Source organism: Mytilus galloprovincialis, chromosome 10 (assembly GCF_965363235.1).
Source record: "Mytilus galloprovincialis chromosome 10, xbMytGall1.hap1.1, whole genome shotgun sequence".
In the NCBI taxonomy this organism is placed as follows: Eukaryota; Metazoa; Mollusca; class Bivalvia; order Mytilida; family Mytilidae; genus Mytilus; species Mytilus galloprovincialis.
In genome coordinates, this window is record NC_134847.1 from 55,443,093 (window position 1) to 55,458,290 (window position 15,198).

Sequence of the window (15,198 nt, forward strand, 5' to 3'; positions counted from 1 at the left end):
TAAAGTTAAGATAAGTTACCTAATATTCTACCGCATTTAACCGACCTATATTAACGTTCAATCGACTCGCTTCAACATATTTCATTACAACCATTAAAACTGAAAGCGTTTATAGAACAATTACAATAACATGTAACATATTGATTAGTATTTTGGATTTCACTATTTGTTTTTGTTTGTATATGCAGTCATATTTGCAAATGTATCCGTTATAGAAATAACCAAATTATTTTTTTTATATTTTAAAATTAATTGATAACAAATTCAAAAACATGAAGATCATTTTAAAAGAATCATTACTTTGATTTCCGATATAATATAGAATACCTTGCGGATATTCTTGCTATTTTTAACGTTTTTCCGCCATCTTGAATATGGCAGCCATATTGGATTTTTCAGAGTGGGTCCATAGCTGAAATCAAAGGGTATATGACCAAGAACTACTGTGCAAAGTTTCATGCTTTCCTCATCAAGTGAGCAATTCTGCCCTATATCTGCACCAATCGGCCGGACTACAAGTAAATCGAACATTTTTATCCTTGGTTAAATTTGAATAGAATTGTATTTTCCCTGGCACATAAGTTGTCGAAATACACCCCTTCAATTACTTGAACCTTGGCTTGAGAATTATTTCCCAAGTCATCTATAGCGTTTAACTTCTGATATACATTCTAAAATATAGTAATCTACTCCTGGATCGTCCGCGAAAACGGCAAATATAATCCCGGGTTTTTATTAATTCGATGAAACGGTTTTCGTTGCCGTTTGGGATTCGTCTTTCAATTACCTCCATTTCATGCACAAGTTTATATTGACGAAAAGTTCCGGCTTCGCTAGTACAGGAATAATTTTCATCACGACCGTTATAACATGAATAGCAGGACAAATCGCGAAGTAAAACATTCCGTGAACTGGTATTAAGTCTTTTAATATTGGTGATTGCACCTTACTGAAGTGACGACTTTAAATGATCTATTTCGGAGTACTTCCGTAACATAAATTTCAAATCGCATTTTACATTTAGAGGACTGTCTTGGTGTCTCTAATTTGTCTTTGCAAAAGTTGGACGAAGTTCATGTAAAGGGATGTTTTCCCCATTTCTCAATTCTTTTAAATAAATCGTTAAAAGCTATAAACGATTAACAAAAATTGCAAAATTTAGCCTGTGTCGAACCTATGTCCCCGGGCGGAGTCTATAGCAACATGCACTATTCTTTATTTTTTCGGCAGCAATCATCAACCTCTTTTTCCAAATTTCATAACACGATATGTTTTAATTATCATGAACATTAATTGAAACTTTAGCACATGTAACGTCGGATATTAGCGTCTTTAGGATTTTAGACGTTTTCAGACGTTTGGACAAATTGGCTACCGTTTTGTAATGTGTGGAAGCATTTTATTCCTTTAAGACCCAAATATGTAGGTAATAAGAAAAGAATCTTGGCATTTTTTACTCTTCGTGTATCTAACTTTTGTTTTTATCAATTATAAAAAATAGGCGTTAACTGCTTTGAAAAATGAAATATCAACTTGGACAAAATGGCTACCGTTTGAAAAACGACTGTGTAGAGAAGATTTTATTGAATCAGCAATATTTGAACTCACACGAGGCAAATATTTGTACTTTTGTTAGATATTATTATTGTCTTACTCTTTTTATTCATTTTCTGCTATATCTACTTATAAAATTCACTTTCAGTCGTTGAGTTAATGAAAAACGTCGTTGGACATTTTTCTTATTGCAGCTTAATATGCAGCCACCGAGTCAAATGAAATTTGGCAAAATAACGGCTTTAACGGCACAGAGAACCAACACATGTCGTTGTTCCTGCCAAGAATCAAGAAGATCAGAGAATAAGAAATAGGATCACTATACATAAGAGTTAAAACAGTTTTTCATAAATGTAACGTTGGACATCCGTTTTTTTCACATAGCTTTCTTATTTTAATCCTCAAATAAACTAGATATTACTAAGTATATGATCATGTAAAAACATAATTTAAAACATATACTGAATTTGTTACAATATTGTTTCGTGTTTTCTAACATTTTTATTTTTATTTTGTTTTGCGGATGAAATTTCGAAGATTCTGTTTTAAATCCTAGGCGTTGTAGGATCATCGTGCCCAACGTTTGAAAGTAGAAATAGAGCAATCAATACTTCAATTCAATCTTATTACAAAGAGCCTTGAAGTTTGCACTTAATTGTATGGAGATGGATAGCTTGACTTGCCTTGGTAGGAATGAATGTTTTTTTTTTTTTTATCATTATGTAGGAATGAATGTTATTCCTAACATACACGGTCGATGTAATTGCATGGGATCTATTAAAATATATAAGTTTCTCACTGAATCTATTCAAAGAAGGTAACCAAAGATTTTGCGACGATGCAAATATTAAACTTTACAATATAAATAAATATCTTTAACCAATGAATTCAAATAGCAAAGTCTATGCAATTAACAAACATGTACTTATTAAGCTTCATGTACATTATTTAACAATGAAATACATTAAATATGAAATTTGGATTTTACCAAGGGAGCTAATAATTAATTAATAACACTGTCTGCCACACATCATTTCGGGGGCTCTCCCTCTGGTATCTTTCCTCCCTCTTTTATAGATGACTATGTGGGGCTTTTCTAATTATTGGGGGCATTATGATGACCTATAGTTGTTAATTTCTGTGTCATTTAGTCTCTTGGCAATCATAATACATATTTTTTTATATATAGCGATGTCGTTATTACGACATGATATGTCGAAATTACGACATAGCGATGTCGTTATAACGACATGATATGTCGAAATTACGACATAGCGATGTCGTAATAACGACATGTTATGTCGAAATTACGACATGCTATGTCGTAATTACGACATAAAATTTTTTTTTTGAATGGCCCTTATCGGCTTCCGTACAATTCCCCTTCTTGAATTTTCATAGGACTTGTTGGAGTTCGTTTTTTGTTTGTTTGTTTGTTATATATATATATATATATTATGTAAGTATAAACAAAATGTCGTTTTTTTTAAGCCAAATACTGAACTAAAAGACACGATATTACATTTAAAACTTTGAATACTAGTATAAAAACGGCATGTTAGCACATATATAAAAATATTACACAATTTTGAAGATTAAAATCTGTATATTAAAAAGGCCTAAAGATAATTAGGGAATAGTCTTTACACTTTATTCAAGTCAGATGTCGCACAACAATAATAACAATAGATAGACAGATTCCTTCAAATTCATATTTTTTATCAATTTTGAGCCTTGCCGCTCATCCGTGTATTTAAAGACGATGTACACATATGGCTTATTACAAGCAATATTAACAATGTACATAAATAACAATAGGTGACGTCAGAAAATTTATGATTACAATATATCTTTACAATAAACTGTTGACTTAAAAGTTGATGGCCTACACCAGTAATATTTTTTAATAAAAACATTACGCAAATCAGTATATCTGCTACATTGTAGGATGAAATGAAAGTCATCTCCTGTTACTCTTGAATCACAAAAAATACGATATCTTTACAATATCTAGTACCAACATGACTTTCAGTTTCAATACAAAGGTTATGTGAAGAGAAACCAAACTTTGTTATACATTTACGAAAAAATACATGAATTCATTTCTGTAAATAAAATTGCCAAACTACAATTGTTACTACATACTTATATAATCTTCACTTTGCAGAAAAAATTAATACTTAAAACTAGTGTGGCGTTACAAAGACAACAAACGGCACCACGATGCTATCTTGAATATCAACGACTTCGTCTAATAATCATGTATTATAATAAATTCGGAGCAGGACAAAAATATACCCTAAACATAAATCCCAGAAAAAATGCACTTCATTCATAATTAGAAGTTAATACCATTAAAATATTTTAGATTCCATTCGATAATATTATAATTCTAATTTGTTTTTCATTTTTATTTTTGAAATATTTTACTTGTTCTATACTTTGATTTCAAAGCAAATTATTTTGTTTGTGGTATTATCATATTTACAACCAATTAGATGCAAATGTATATAACACAAATATTGTTTCCAGTTGTCAGGAGGGCTCAATTCATTTTATTATTTGCATAGCAGTTAAATGTCTTACCATATGATACAGCTCTAACTTCTCGTCTAGATTTTTTTAATGAAAGATTTTTTAAATAACATTTTGGGTCTATTTTAGAGGTGAAAGGATGATAGATATCAAACCAAAAGACATCTGCAGGTCAACATACATTTTATAGTGGCTATTAACATCGTTGTCAATATAATGGAATTTGATGCGACTGTCATACAAGTGAGAGGTTCTATAAAACCAGGTTCAATCCACCAGAAAATGCCTGTACCAAGTCAGGAATATGACATTTGTTATCCATTTGTTTGCTGTGTTTGAGCTTTTGATTTTGCCACGTTTTTTTTATATACCGTCTATATTGGCAGATGATTTTTGATTTATCTAGTCTTTACAGGTGTTTACGTATTTACATACAGAAAGAACGTCACATGAATTATTACAATTATTACATATGAAGAAAATAAAAACAACTTGTCGAGAAAATCAGATACATGTTTTCCATTATAGAGTTGTTTTTCTTTTTTCTCACAATTCATAGGAGTAACGTCCTTTTGCCTTGTTTTTCTGTACAGGAAAAATGTCATAATCCTTCCAGGGAAATATTCTTCTTGGTAGTATAGCTTGGTGGTTATAATGACAGCCACTACCGTTAATCCACTCATCAACATGATAATTATCATAACAACCAACAGGAAACACATGGGATTAGAGGATGCTGGGATTGATGCAGAAACAAGAGTTAAAAATATGGCGTACGATAAAAGTACTGTCATTGCTAAGGATATACGTTCTCCTGATTCTACCGGAAGTAAAAACACTAATGGATTAATTAAGGACAGTAACATCGTTGGCAGGACAATCATTACTATATAATACATTGGTTTTCGTTGTAATGATAGGCTCATACGAAAACTATAATAACCTTTTGGTTCTAGGTGTGCATATGTGTCTCTAGTTACCACTTCCCAATGTGAGTCCTTTGTGTAAAAATCTAAATTAACTTCATCAAAATACGATCTCAATTTGTAAAATGTAGCGCCTCCACCCCATGCAAGAAAGTCCAATAGACAAGGCTGAGTATCAAGAGGAAATTTAGAAATATCAGTTTGACATTTTGCTTCTAAAATACTTCCTGGAGAATAATGGACAAAACCGCTGCTATTTATATTTACTCTAAAAGCAGAATCAAAGCCAACTGGTTCAAATTCTTTTGCATTGTTTACTAGATACATATATGGTAGCCATACATCTTTAGAATCCACATCCAATGAAATTGTATTTCCATAATCTACAGGATTCCATGATAATGATGCGTCTTTCCATACCATAGTTAATCCTCCTGTAAGAACGAGCGTTTCCTCGACCTCTCTAAACGAATTGATTGACAATAGATAAAAAGCCACATTAATTTTAAAAGGCTCTGAATGATTGTTCATTGGTATGATACTCCTCCTGTAATTACTGAAAAGATCGTCATAAAGATTGGTCACATTTTCTAAAGTTTGTCCTACACATGGCATTACCACCTGGAGAAGTACCAGGAAACAGAGCACGATAATATTCATATTTCGGTGACTTTTGCAAGCAGTAACATACGTTTACTGGGAAATCCCCCACAGTTGCTCACTAAATGTATATCCTGGTTTGCCTCTCAGTAAATTCAAATTACGTTATATTTATTGCGAAAAGACGTGATATTTAAACTCACAGAAACAATATAAGTTTCAGCATTTGAAGTAAAGTTGACTCTTTTGTGTCTAATTCAACTCAGTTTAGTTTAAGTTTACATTATCACCTGCTCATACAAATACAAAATTTATTGCGGTCCTTTAATGTTTTCTTCTAAACACAGGAAATTCCATTTATATGACAATGAAATTACATCAATATATTAATACATAATTTCTGGTAATGCTCTTTAATGAAATTGCTATTGACTCTCAAACTACAAACAAAACAATGATATGATACGTGTGATAGATGTTCTATGGTTTATGCATATTTGTTTGCCTAATTAGTTTATTATACAATATTTGTCTATATCCCAGGACACTATTCGCAGATTTCAAACCACTTTATAAACTTATTTTTTATGTATACAACACACCTTATTTGGAACAAACTATTGTTTAAATTAAAAGCGAAACGGATTTTGTTTCTTCTCCATTTAAACGGGTTGCCTCGTATTCATTTTTGCCGATTCTCTACATATAAATAGGAAGATGTGGTATCAGTTCCAATGAAACAACTAATTCATGTCACAATGTGTAAAAAGTAAACAATAATAGGTCCACGTTCGGCCTTCCCCACGGAGTTTCGTCTCACAACGAAAAGCAACCTATAAAGTGCCCCTGTGACAACGCCTGAACAACAGGCTCCTGACACGTGTATAAACTGCGATTATGAAGTCCCTTTTTGAAATAAATAGTATTGTATTCATGAAAAATTATGTTTTTCATTTGATGCTTCAGCTGGTAGTTTGCCTTCTATTTGATGAATTAAAGACCTCCTGGGTAATTTTCATTAGTGTCTAACACTATAGTTCTTCCTTTTCAAGTACATGTATTTTCCCCAAAAAGCAAGTTTTACTCATTATCTAACCATTAATATTACATAAATTATCATATTTCCTTTACTTTAAACAGTTAAACTCACCTGTTTATGACTAAAACGACATATTTTGAAATAATAACCTTATGCTGTTTTGCTATGTTGGAAGAGGCAGAATAGAAGAGTTCAGAATTTTGGATTATCGGGAGGCAACCACAAACTTGTGTTTACCATCAGGATAAAAAGAAGGATAACCTGGTGTTTTTGCAGGACATTTATTCATTTCTGTACTGTTTTTCGTTTCCCTTTGGGCAAATAGCTCCGCGTACGTTCAAGTAGTTACCTGGTTATACATCTTTGGTTTTCTAATTTTTTTTAATTTAGCACTCAGATGAAATTAAATTGGGAAAAGCTCTTCGGGCGCACAGGATTTGTAAAGTTTTTAAATCAACGAAAAGATTCAAGCAAACTATAAAATGCATTACAAATATTCATGGATCTTCTGAAAAAAACAATTTTTGTGTTACTTTCAAAGATTTTCAAATTAAATTTAATTGAGTATCTTTAATTTCCGCCATTTTTGGAACCTCTTTGAGAAACAAGAACGAAGAACGCGACATATTAAAATGCTCTTCAGATTGAAATAAACAATTAATTTCCCCATAGGCGACAATGATAGCCTTTTTTGAGATACAGACTTTAGAAAGTTTTTTGTAACGAAACCTTGCTAGAATTACAGAAAAGTTATTCGGACAGTATATTTTGGTCCAAAAAATATAGGTTCGCGTTGCTTTTCTTAACGTATTTTGTACCTATCTCCCATGCCTATCACTTTTGCACTTAAAAATACGTGTCTCGTCCTAGAGTTGAAAAGACATCTCATTTCCGTTAGGGCTAAGGAAAATAATTAGGCCCATGATATAATGCAGAAAGCACGAAGTCTCTAATAATAAAAAATAACGGGCGCACATATCAACCAATTAGGATTAGCCATACTTTTAATTCTGAATACCATGTTATGCTCATAAAATGGCTGCTCCCATACAATCTAATGATGTATTGTAACCTTCAGTATCAAATATCGGGAAGACAAAAACAATACTGGATCGACGCTGGTAAAACAAATAATCTGTAATGTCCTTATAATTTTATCACTAAAGCGAACATTTTTATTAGTAAAATACAAATATTGTAAAATGTAAGTAAACACTGAAGAGTGATGTATGTTCATTATCTCAGGGTGGTATATCGGTATACTTTGTATTTGACAATGCTCTTTCTGGTACCAGCTGTCACAAATTAAGAGATAAAACCTTTCCACATATGAAATAGACAGATTTTGTAATCCAGCCATAAATGAGTCATAAATATTTGTTAATGTTCATTACAGGCTCGATACTTTCCGTCATAGTGTTTTTGTGCTATGGTGAATTTTTGTGTCTTGTCTTTCGTTTTTGCTGGTGTACTGTGTGTGTATGCCTAGTTGTGTTTTTTTGTTTATATAGTGACTACGATTATAACACAATACTGACTGCTGTTCCCTTATGTTTGACATTTTTACCTATTATGTCTGTTTATTTTGTTCACACGTAGTTGTCAATTTAATGGAACTTTATGCGGCTATCATACAAGTGAGAGGTTTAGTTAGCTACAAAACTAGGTTTAAATCACCCATGTTCTACCTTAAAAAATACCTGTACAAAGTCAGGAATATGACAGTGGTTATTCAATTATATAATATGTTTGAGCTTTTTACTTTGCCATTTGATTAAGAACTTTTCTTTGTGAATATTCCTCGGAGTTTGTAATTTTGTTATTTACTTTCTAGTAATTTTAACAACTTTACATTTTATTAATTTACAGAAAATGATAGTATCAATTAAATAAAGAATTGCAGACTATTGTTAGGAGGATACCATATACTTATAGAATAACAGTTAGTGAAAAGTAATATCACAAAAAATACCGAACTCCGAGGAAAATTCTAAACGGAAAGACCCCAAACTAATGACAAAATAAAATGCCCTGACTTGTTACAGGTCTTTGAGGCAGTAGTGTTAATTCACTTGTTAGAAAGGTTACAATAGTCAGTTAATGTGAAACGTGATTAATTTGAACTGTCTAATAAAGCTGTTGTATTTTTCTTCTAAACGAATTAATCTAGGCTAATAATGCGCGTTTCCTCTACACAAGACAGTCAAGTCGTATTCAAATCAAAGCAGTTGGATGGTCAAATCAAAAACGAATTGGAATAGATTACCTTAGCTGTAAAATGTTAGGAATTTAGGTCCACAATGCTCTTCAACTTCGTACTTTTATTTGGCCTTTTTATTTTTTTTGCATTCGATCGTCATTGATGAGTCTTTTGAAGACGAAACGCGTTTCTAAGGGTAAATAAAAAATTAATCTCTGTATCTATGATGAGTTTATTTGAAAAACTTAATAAGTTAATTTGTCAGATTTTGCCATGTTCAGTTATGAGATTGAAAACCTTTTTTTTTTAACAACATAATTAAATATTTATTTCAAATATTAGCTTGTTACAATATCCTTCTGGTGTCCAATCTCCTCCTGATGTTTCCTGTTATAATCCACTAATCACCCAGGATAGTAATTTGTTGTAAAATATATATTACATTTTGTACATCAAATATATATTAAATAACATCACTTAATTACTTAATATGACTATTCATATGTTTTCTTATAGTTGCTAAAACATTACTTTTAATTTTCAAACATACTTTTCTATTGAACTCATTGAGACAAATTGAGAAAACATTGACATTTTTTGTCTTTTGATCAGATATGTAGTAGGCTTTGTAAATTGAAAAACCCACAATGGTTAAAAAAAATGGTTAAAGTCAAAATATTCTTTCAGAAGTTTTGTATCCACATACTAAGTGTCTTAGTTTTATCTTAATATTTACAAATTACAAATATGCACCCTTCACGAATTTGCGTGTCAAAAAAAAGATAGAAAATCTTTGCTTTTCGAATATGAATTTGATATTTAAACAACCGGAAAGTTACTGAAAATAACCACGTCAGCAACATTTCATGTCAACATATTATAAGCGTTTTCGATGGACTGAAGTTGTGGTATTGTTGATATAATAGGTACCTTGTATAATTTCGTAATACATTTGAATTAAATAATAAGAAATGGAAAACGATTCCAATTGAATAACTTTTAAGTAATTATTAGTAAAACACCAATGAAATGTAATAAAAACAATGACATATTTCAAAACACTTTAAATTAAACTCAATTCAGCCCAGATCATTAATGTTCAAATTATAGTTAGATTGTTCAAATACAAACTTGGTTGTTATCTTTTTTAGTTGACTTTTAACTGAATTGACATCATATCTATTGGAAAAAATAATGGTAAAATAAATAGATTGATACATATGGTAATCACATAATATTGAGTAAATAATATATTGATAGATATATAAAGAATGGGGTGTACGTCAATGGATCACCTGACCCATTGAATAGAAAACTAGGAGTTAATATATACAACCTCAGAAAGAAAGTAACATCTATAATATATAAGGCTTTGCCTTTCTTTAGCATGAAAGATAAATAAGACTTAATCATGTTGATATTATCTAGTAAATCATAGATCTGCGACAAACAACACTAAATAAATAATATGACAATTAATGACGTTCCTAAATTGCAAAAGTTTCCTTATGTTGTGATAAAACTCAGGAAGACCTTCACCAATTTTCGTTTTTCTATATGTAAAAAGGTAAATAATGAATTCCAAAGAAAAACCAAAACGTAGAGTCCTTAAACAAATGACAAAATCAAAAGCACAAACACATCAAATGAATGGATAACAACTGTAAAATTTCAGACTTTTTAAAATGTGGTGGGAAAAACCTTGTATGTTTTTTTTTTTTTAAAGTTTAGTTCTGAAGGATATATTAATTGAACGTCACAAAAGTTGGGACTGTTAACTGAAAGAAAAGGAAATTGAATGACGTTGCTTCTTTGATCTTCTTGTTTTTAGCAAGTGTATGACGGAATTGCTTGTTGTTCGGTAAGAGCCAAGACTCCGCATTCAAGACCATACTTTGACCTATAATGGTTTACTTTTACAATTTGTGACTTCGGTGGAGAGCTGTCTCAGTGGCACTCATACCACATCTTCTTATATCTATCATATGAAAACAAGAACAGGTCGGCAAAGAGAGGTGCCCACTTCGTTCCAATACGAATGCCGGCAATTTGTTGAAAAAGTCTGCCTCCAATTCAACAGATATGTTGTTCATAAGAAAAGCTCATATATTCTTATCACTTGTTTCTTTGTGTAGCATATTTTACCTTTTAATTCACTATTTACATAATATGCATCATGGTATTCCAAAGTAATAAATTTATAACGTATGCTACTGTTTTATGTTATACATTTATTGTAGACTATTTTTCAATTTCTCGTGGTGAATGGCAGTACACAGGGTTGAGAAATCAAAAATTTTGATAAAACTAATTTCAGAAAAAAAGATCGAGATTTAAAATTATCTAGCAGTTCTTTAGAGTTTTTTTTATAATCCCCATATGGTTAATACCACTACGCGAGTAAACTGTCTCACAGTATATCTGAAGACCCTCTTTCACTGCTGACAACATTTAATCAATCTATGAACAATCCTTGAATGGAACATGCAGATGAGCCGGCAATGTACCGTTGTTTGTACGATATTTTGAAAAGCCAAGGTCTTCAATACAAACAAGGTAAGTCTTCCGATTTGTTGCTCAATGGGATGGTCATTGAAGCCATGGAGGATTTATGATTTGCCAAAATCTCATTTTGGTCAAATGATATGTTTTGTATTCTTTCACAAGACACTCGTAGTAATGCGATTACAAATACAATATTATTTGAAGCTTTGTCCATTGGGACAGCAACATAATTCATGTGAAGAGATGAGAGATGATTCACAGCCTTGTGTGTCTCTAAAAACGGACTTTGGTTAATAAGTCGCACAGTTTTCGGGGTATATATCTCCCAATCGATACGATATTCCCGTGCTTGCATTTCCTATCATGATTTTCTTGATAGAGGGTTGCTTCTCACAAGGAAGCTATTAAACCAAGAGTTCCAAATAGTGAAGTTGAAATCATCCCTTCGTAAATTTTACGGACGCCACCACGAGTTGGTTGACCGTTATGAAATAACCGTTTCACAAATGATATCGGATATGTTCCTTACGTCGTAACTACAATCCCTTCCCTTTCATGAATGTGACCTACCGAATTAGACTATTTACCGGATTTGTTATCACATAAGCAACACGACGGGTGCCGCATGTGGAGCAGGATCTGCTTACCCTTCCGGAGCACCTGAGATCACCCCTAGTTTTTTGGTGGGGTTCGTGTTGTTTATTATTTAGTTTTCTATGTTGTGTCGTGTGTGCTGTTGTTTGTTTGTCTTTTTCATTTTTAGCCATGGCGTTGTCAGTTTGTTTTAGATTTACGAGTTTGACTGTCCCTTTGGTATCTTTCGTCCCTCTTTCCAACTTATAAATGCGAAGTTTTATCCGGCTTAAATTTTTGAGCAACATATAACTGTGGTCAAAGTCGCAATTATGAAATTTTAATCGTCAAAAATGGTAAACGGCTATATCATATATCATTGGATTCGGAAATATGTCTACTTTGAGATTCTTCTGGTCGTCAAAAGAAAATATGGTGCAGTTTTCAGAAATCTTAATCAAAGGTCACATGTCTTTTTCGAGAAAAACAAAATTGATTATCTAGCTCCAATTCAAATACCCTCTTTACAGTAGAATGATTGAAAACTCGAATCTATTTTTCTCCTTATAAAGTGGAAACCCATCGTTAGATGAGATTTTCGAACACACGTATTCGACTTTACAAAAGGGGGGATAGTTTTCAGTTTACCATGATGTATTTTTTCAAGTAATTAGAACAACCTCCTTTAAAACTTAACAAAATTTATAGAAAATTATGAACAAATATATATTTTTTAATATAATCACCTAGTATACCTCAATGAAAGTGAAAACTTAAGTTTTAGCCATATACGTTGAATTCGGTACATGCAAAACAGACAACACAAATTATTTCAAAACATACTTATAATTGAGTTTTTACAATGTCATAAAGATTTCTATAAAATTAATTTGTGTTAATAGGAATATAAATCATTTTAAGATAAACTAACAACTTTAAAAAGATATGTTCTATGATAAAACAGCCTTTTATTCGTTCGAAAATGGAGAAAGTTTCGGTTATTCAATCCCAAACTAAGTTACGCCAGATATTTTTTCTATGCAAGATAGTTTAACATAGCACTAAATATACGTAACGTTGACCAGTGATTCATACCGCAAATGACTTTTGTAATGTGGGAACGTTATTACGATGATCAGACCCTTGCCTGGAATACATAAGTCCGTAAGTTAGTGGGAGGTTTACAATGTAGCAAATCTCGAATGTCAGTATTGGTCCATAGTGTTTAAAGAACACGACAAAATTCATTAGTCATGAATCCTATAATAATCTGGCAGATATGAATTTTCGACTTCGGACATTTAGCGTGATGTGCATTGCAAAAGAGTGGTGGTAAAATGTGTGTTTACCACATATATATAGCGAGTTTTTATCCAGCATTATTGGACATCAACATCAAAACATTTCGTCATTGAAAAATACACTTTGACAATATCAACCTAAAAATGGAGGCATAAAACAACTGAAAGATCAGTACACCGCTAGGACAAATGTCAAAAAACCTGTTTTGAAAGAAATGTCTTGTCCTGCTGCTTGCAACTCAAAATATCTCTAAACAAAAGTCAAGAAAAAACCCATCTTTGATCAACAGTATACACTAGCCATGATTACATGATTGACTGTAGTCTGCGGAATATCCGATTGTCGTGGTCGTTATGCCCTTCAGACTGTTCTGTATAGTTGATTTGATATCTGAACTAGGGTTAGCATTTATATCGCACTGCTGATGGTCAAAAACTTTCTTCTGTGAATGTTCATGTAATTCAGAATACAGTTTGACTCCAAGTAAAGGTTTATAGTGGATGTATGACAAATAAACATTAAACGGCCTTTATGTAAATGTTCTGTTTTAGAGAATGAAATTCCTTGTCTTGATTGTTGTTTTTTTACAATAAATGCAAGCATATGAAAGAGAGACGAAAGATAACAGAGGGACATTAAAAGTCATTAGTCGAAAATAAAACTGACAACGCCATGGCCATATAAAGGAAAACACTCACAGACAAACAATAGTCGTGACTTTGATTTCTTGACTTGGGCCGGCTGCTTTTTTATATGTATGTCTCAAAGAAATATTAGAGACAACAGTATTTTACCGATGTTTATGTTTTTAAACAAAAGCTAGGGGAATTCCAAAATTTCAAAAAGAAATCAGTTCGATTGTGTCAACAACATGTAACCCGTGTCATGCGAATCAAAAATATCAATATGTTGCAATCAGGAATGGAACACATATTAATTGCAAATTCTCAGATCTGATCTGACACTTAGTGTATAAAAATCTTAAACCGCAAAAATATATTGCTAGTGATTTGTGTCACGACAGAGCTTCAAGATAACATTATTTGTGATACGGTGATATGAAAACTTATTCTATTTCAGTCGCCAGTTCCTCTTCATAATAAAGTGCATTTACGAATTTCCACTTTTGACACTCAGATGTCCCAATTGAAACAGAATCTGTTTTACCTGCCAGGGGCTCAAGAGATGACATCAAGTTTTCAGGATGTTTCGTGTTGATCTTTGGTGGACTATATAGGGTTTTGTAGAATTTTGTTTGTCATTTACCTCGTTCTTCGACTTTTACCATGCCACTTTGATATTATCGTCGACTAATAAGTTTTAATATCCCTTTTTAATCTGCGGCTTGTTTTAAGTACTCAGGGGTAAACCCCTGTTCATGAAGTCTGTATTGACTCAACATGCACGAGCGTAGGGTATCATTTGATATATGTGCATATTAAACAATGGCGCAGAGGAGAATAGTACATTGAGACATGGTGAAATTGACAATTGGAAAGTTAGAATCGCACTACAAACGTTTGTCATAGATTTTTGTTTGAAGTCGTCAATCTGTTTCAAAATCAAAGAAAAGGTCAGGATATGAAGCAAACATTCTAGTTTCTGTAATATCCTTTATGACAAGCTAACTGTGGAATGTAAGTACTGACTGACTGATGTGTAGGTAAAAGGGAGACAGGAAATAATCAACATATCTGAATTTGAAATCAAAGAACTAAGCAAAATGGCTCCCTTGAGGTCTTTGAAAAGGTTCTGCATTTCAAATTGCAGTGCAAACTGTAAATACCATTATGTTATGCATCATTCGTATCCACTTTAGTTATAAACAATTTTCAAGCGAATAGCATGAGCCATAGATGTTCATGTATGAATGAACTAAAGTCACAATCATCCGCGCAATTTCGGGAAATTTCATCATTACACCAATCAACTGTGTCAAAACACTTCGATTTACTGTAAGTGGT

The 15,198-nt window shown here is 32.2% G+C and overlaps 1 protein-coding gene across 1 annotated transcript; it reads right to left on the bottom strand.

The window, feature by feature from the left end:
- Positions 1 to 4,238: 4,238 nt before the first annotated feature.
- On the bottom strand, positions 4,239 to 5,758 carry LOC143049528 (acetylcholine receptor subunit alpha-like). Its single transcript, XM_076223134.1, has 2 exons — positions 4,666 to 5,758; positions 4,239 to 4,254 (listed from the first exon to the last, which is right to left on the bottom strand). The coding sequence occupies exons 1-2, from the start codon at positions 5,673 to 5,675 to the stop codon at positions 4,239 to 4,241; spliced, it is 1,026 nt and encodes a 341-aa protein (XP_076079249.1). The 5' UTR covers positions 5,676 to 5,758.
- Positions 5,759 to 15,198: the final 9,440 nt, after the last annotated feature.

Coding starts and splice junctions, on each gene's coding strand:
- LOC143049528 (XM_076223134.1), bottom strand. CDS start 5,675: ATGAATATTATCGTGCTCTGTTTCCTGGTACTTCTCCAGGTGGTAATG.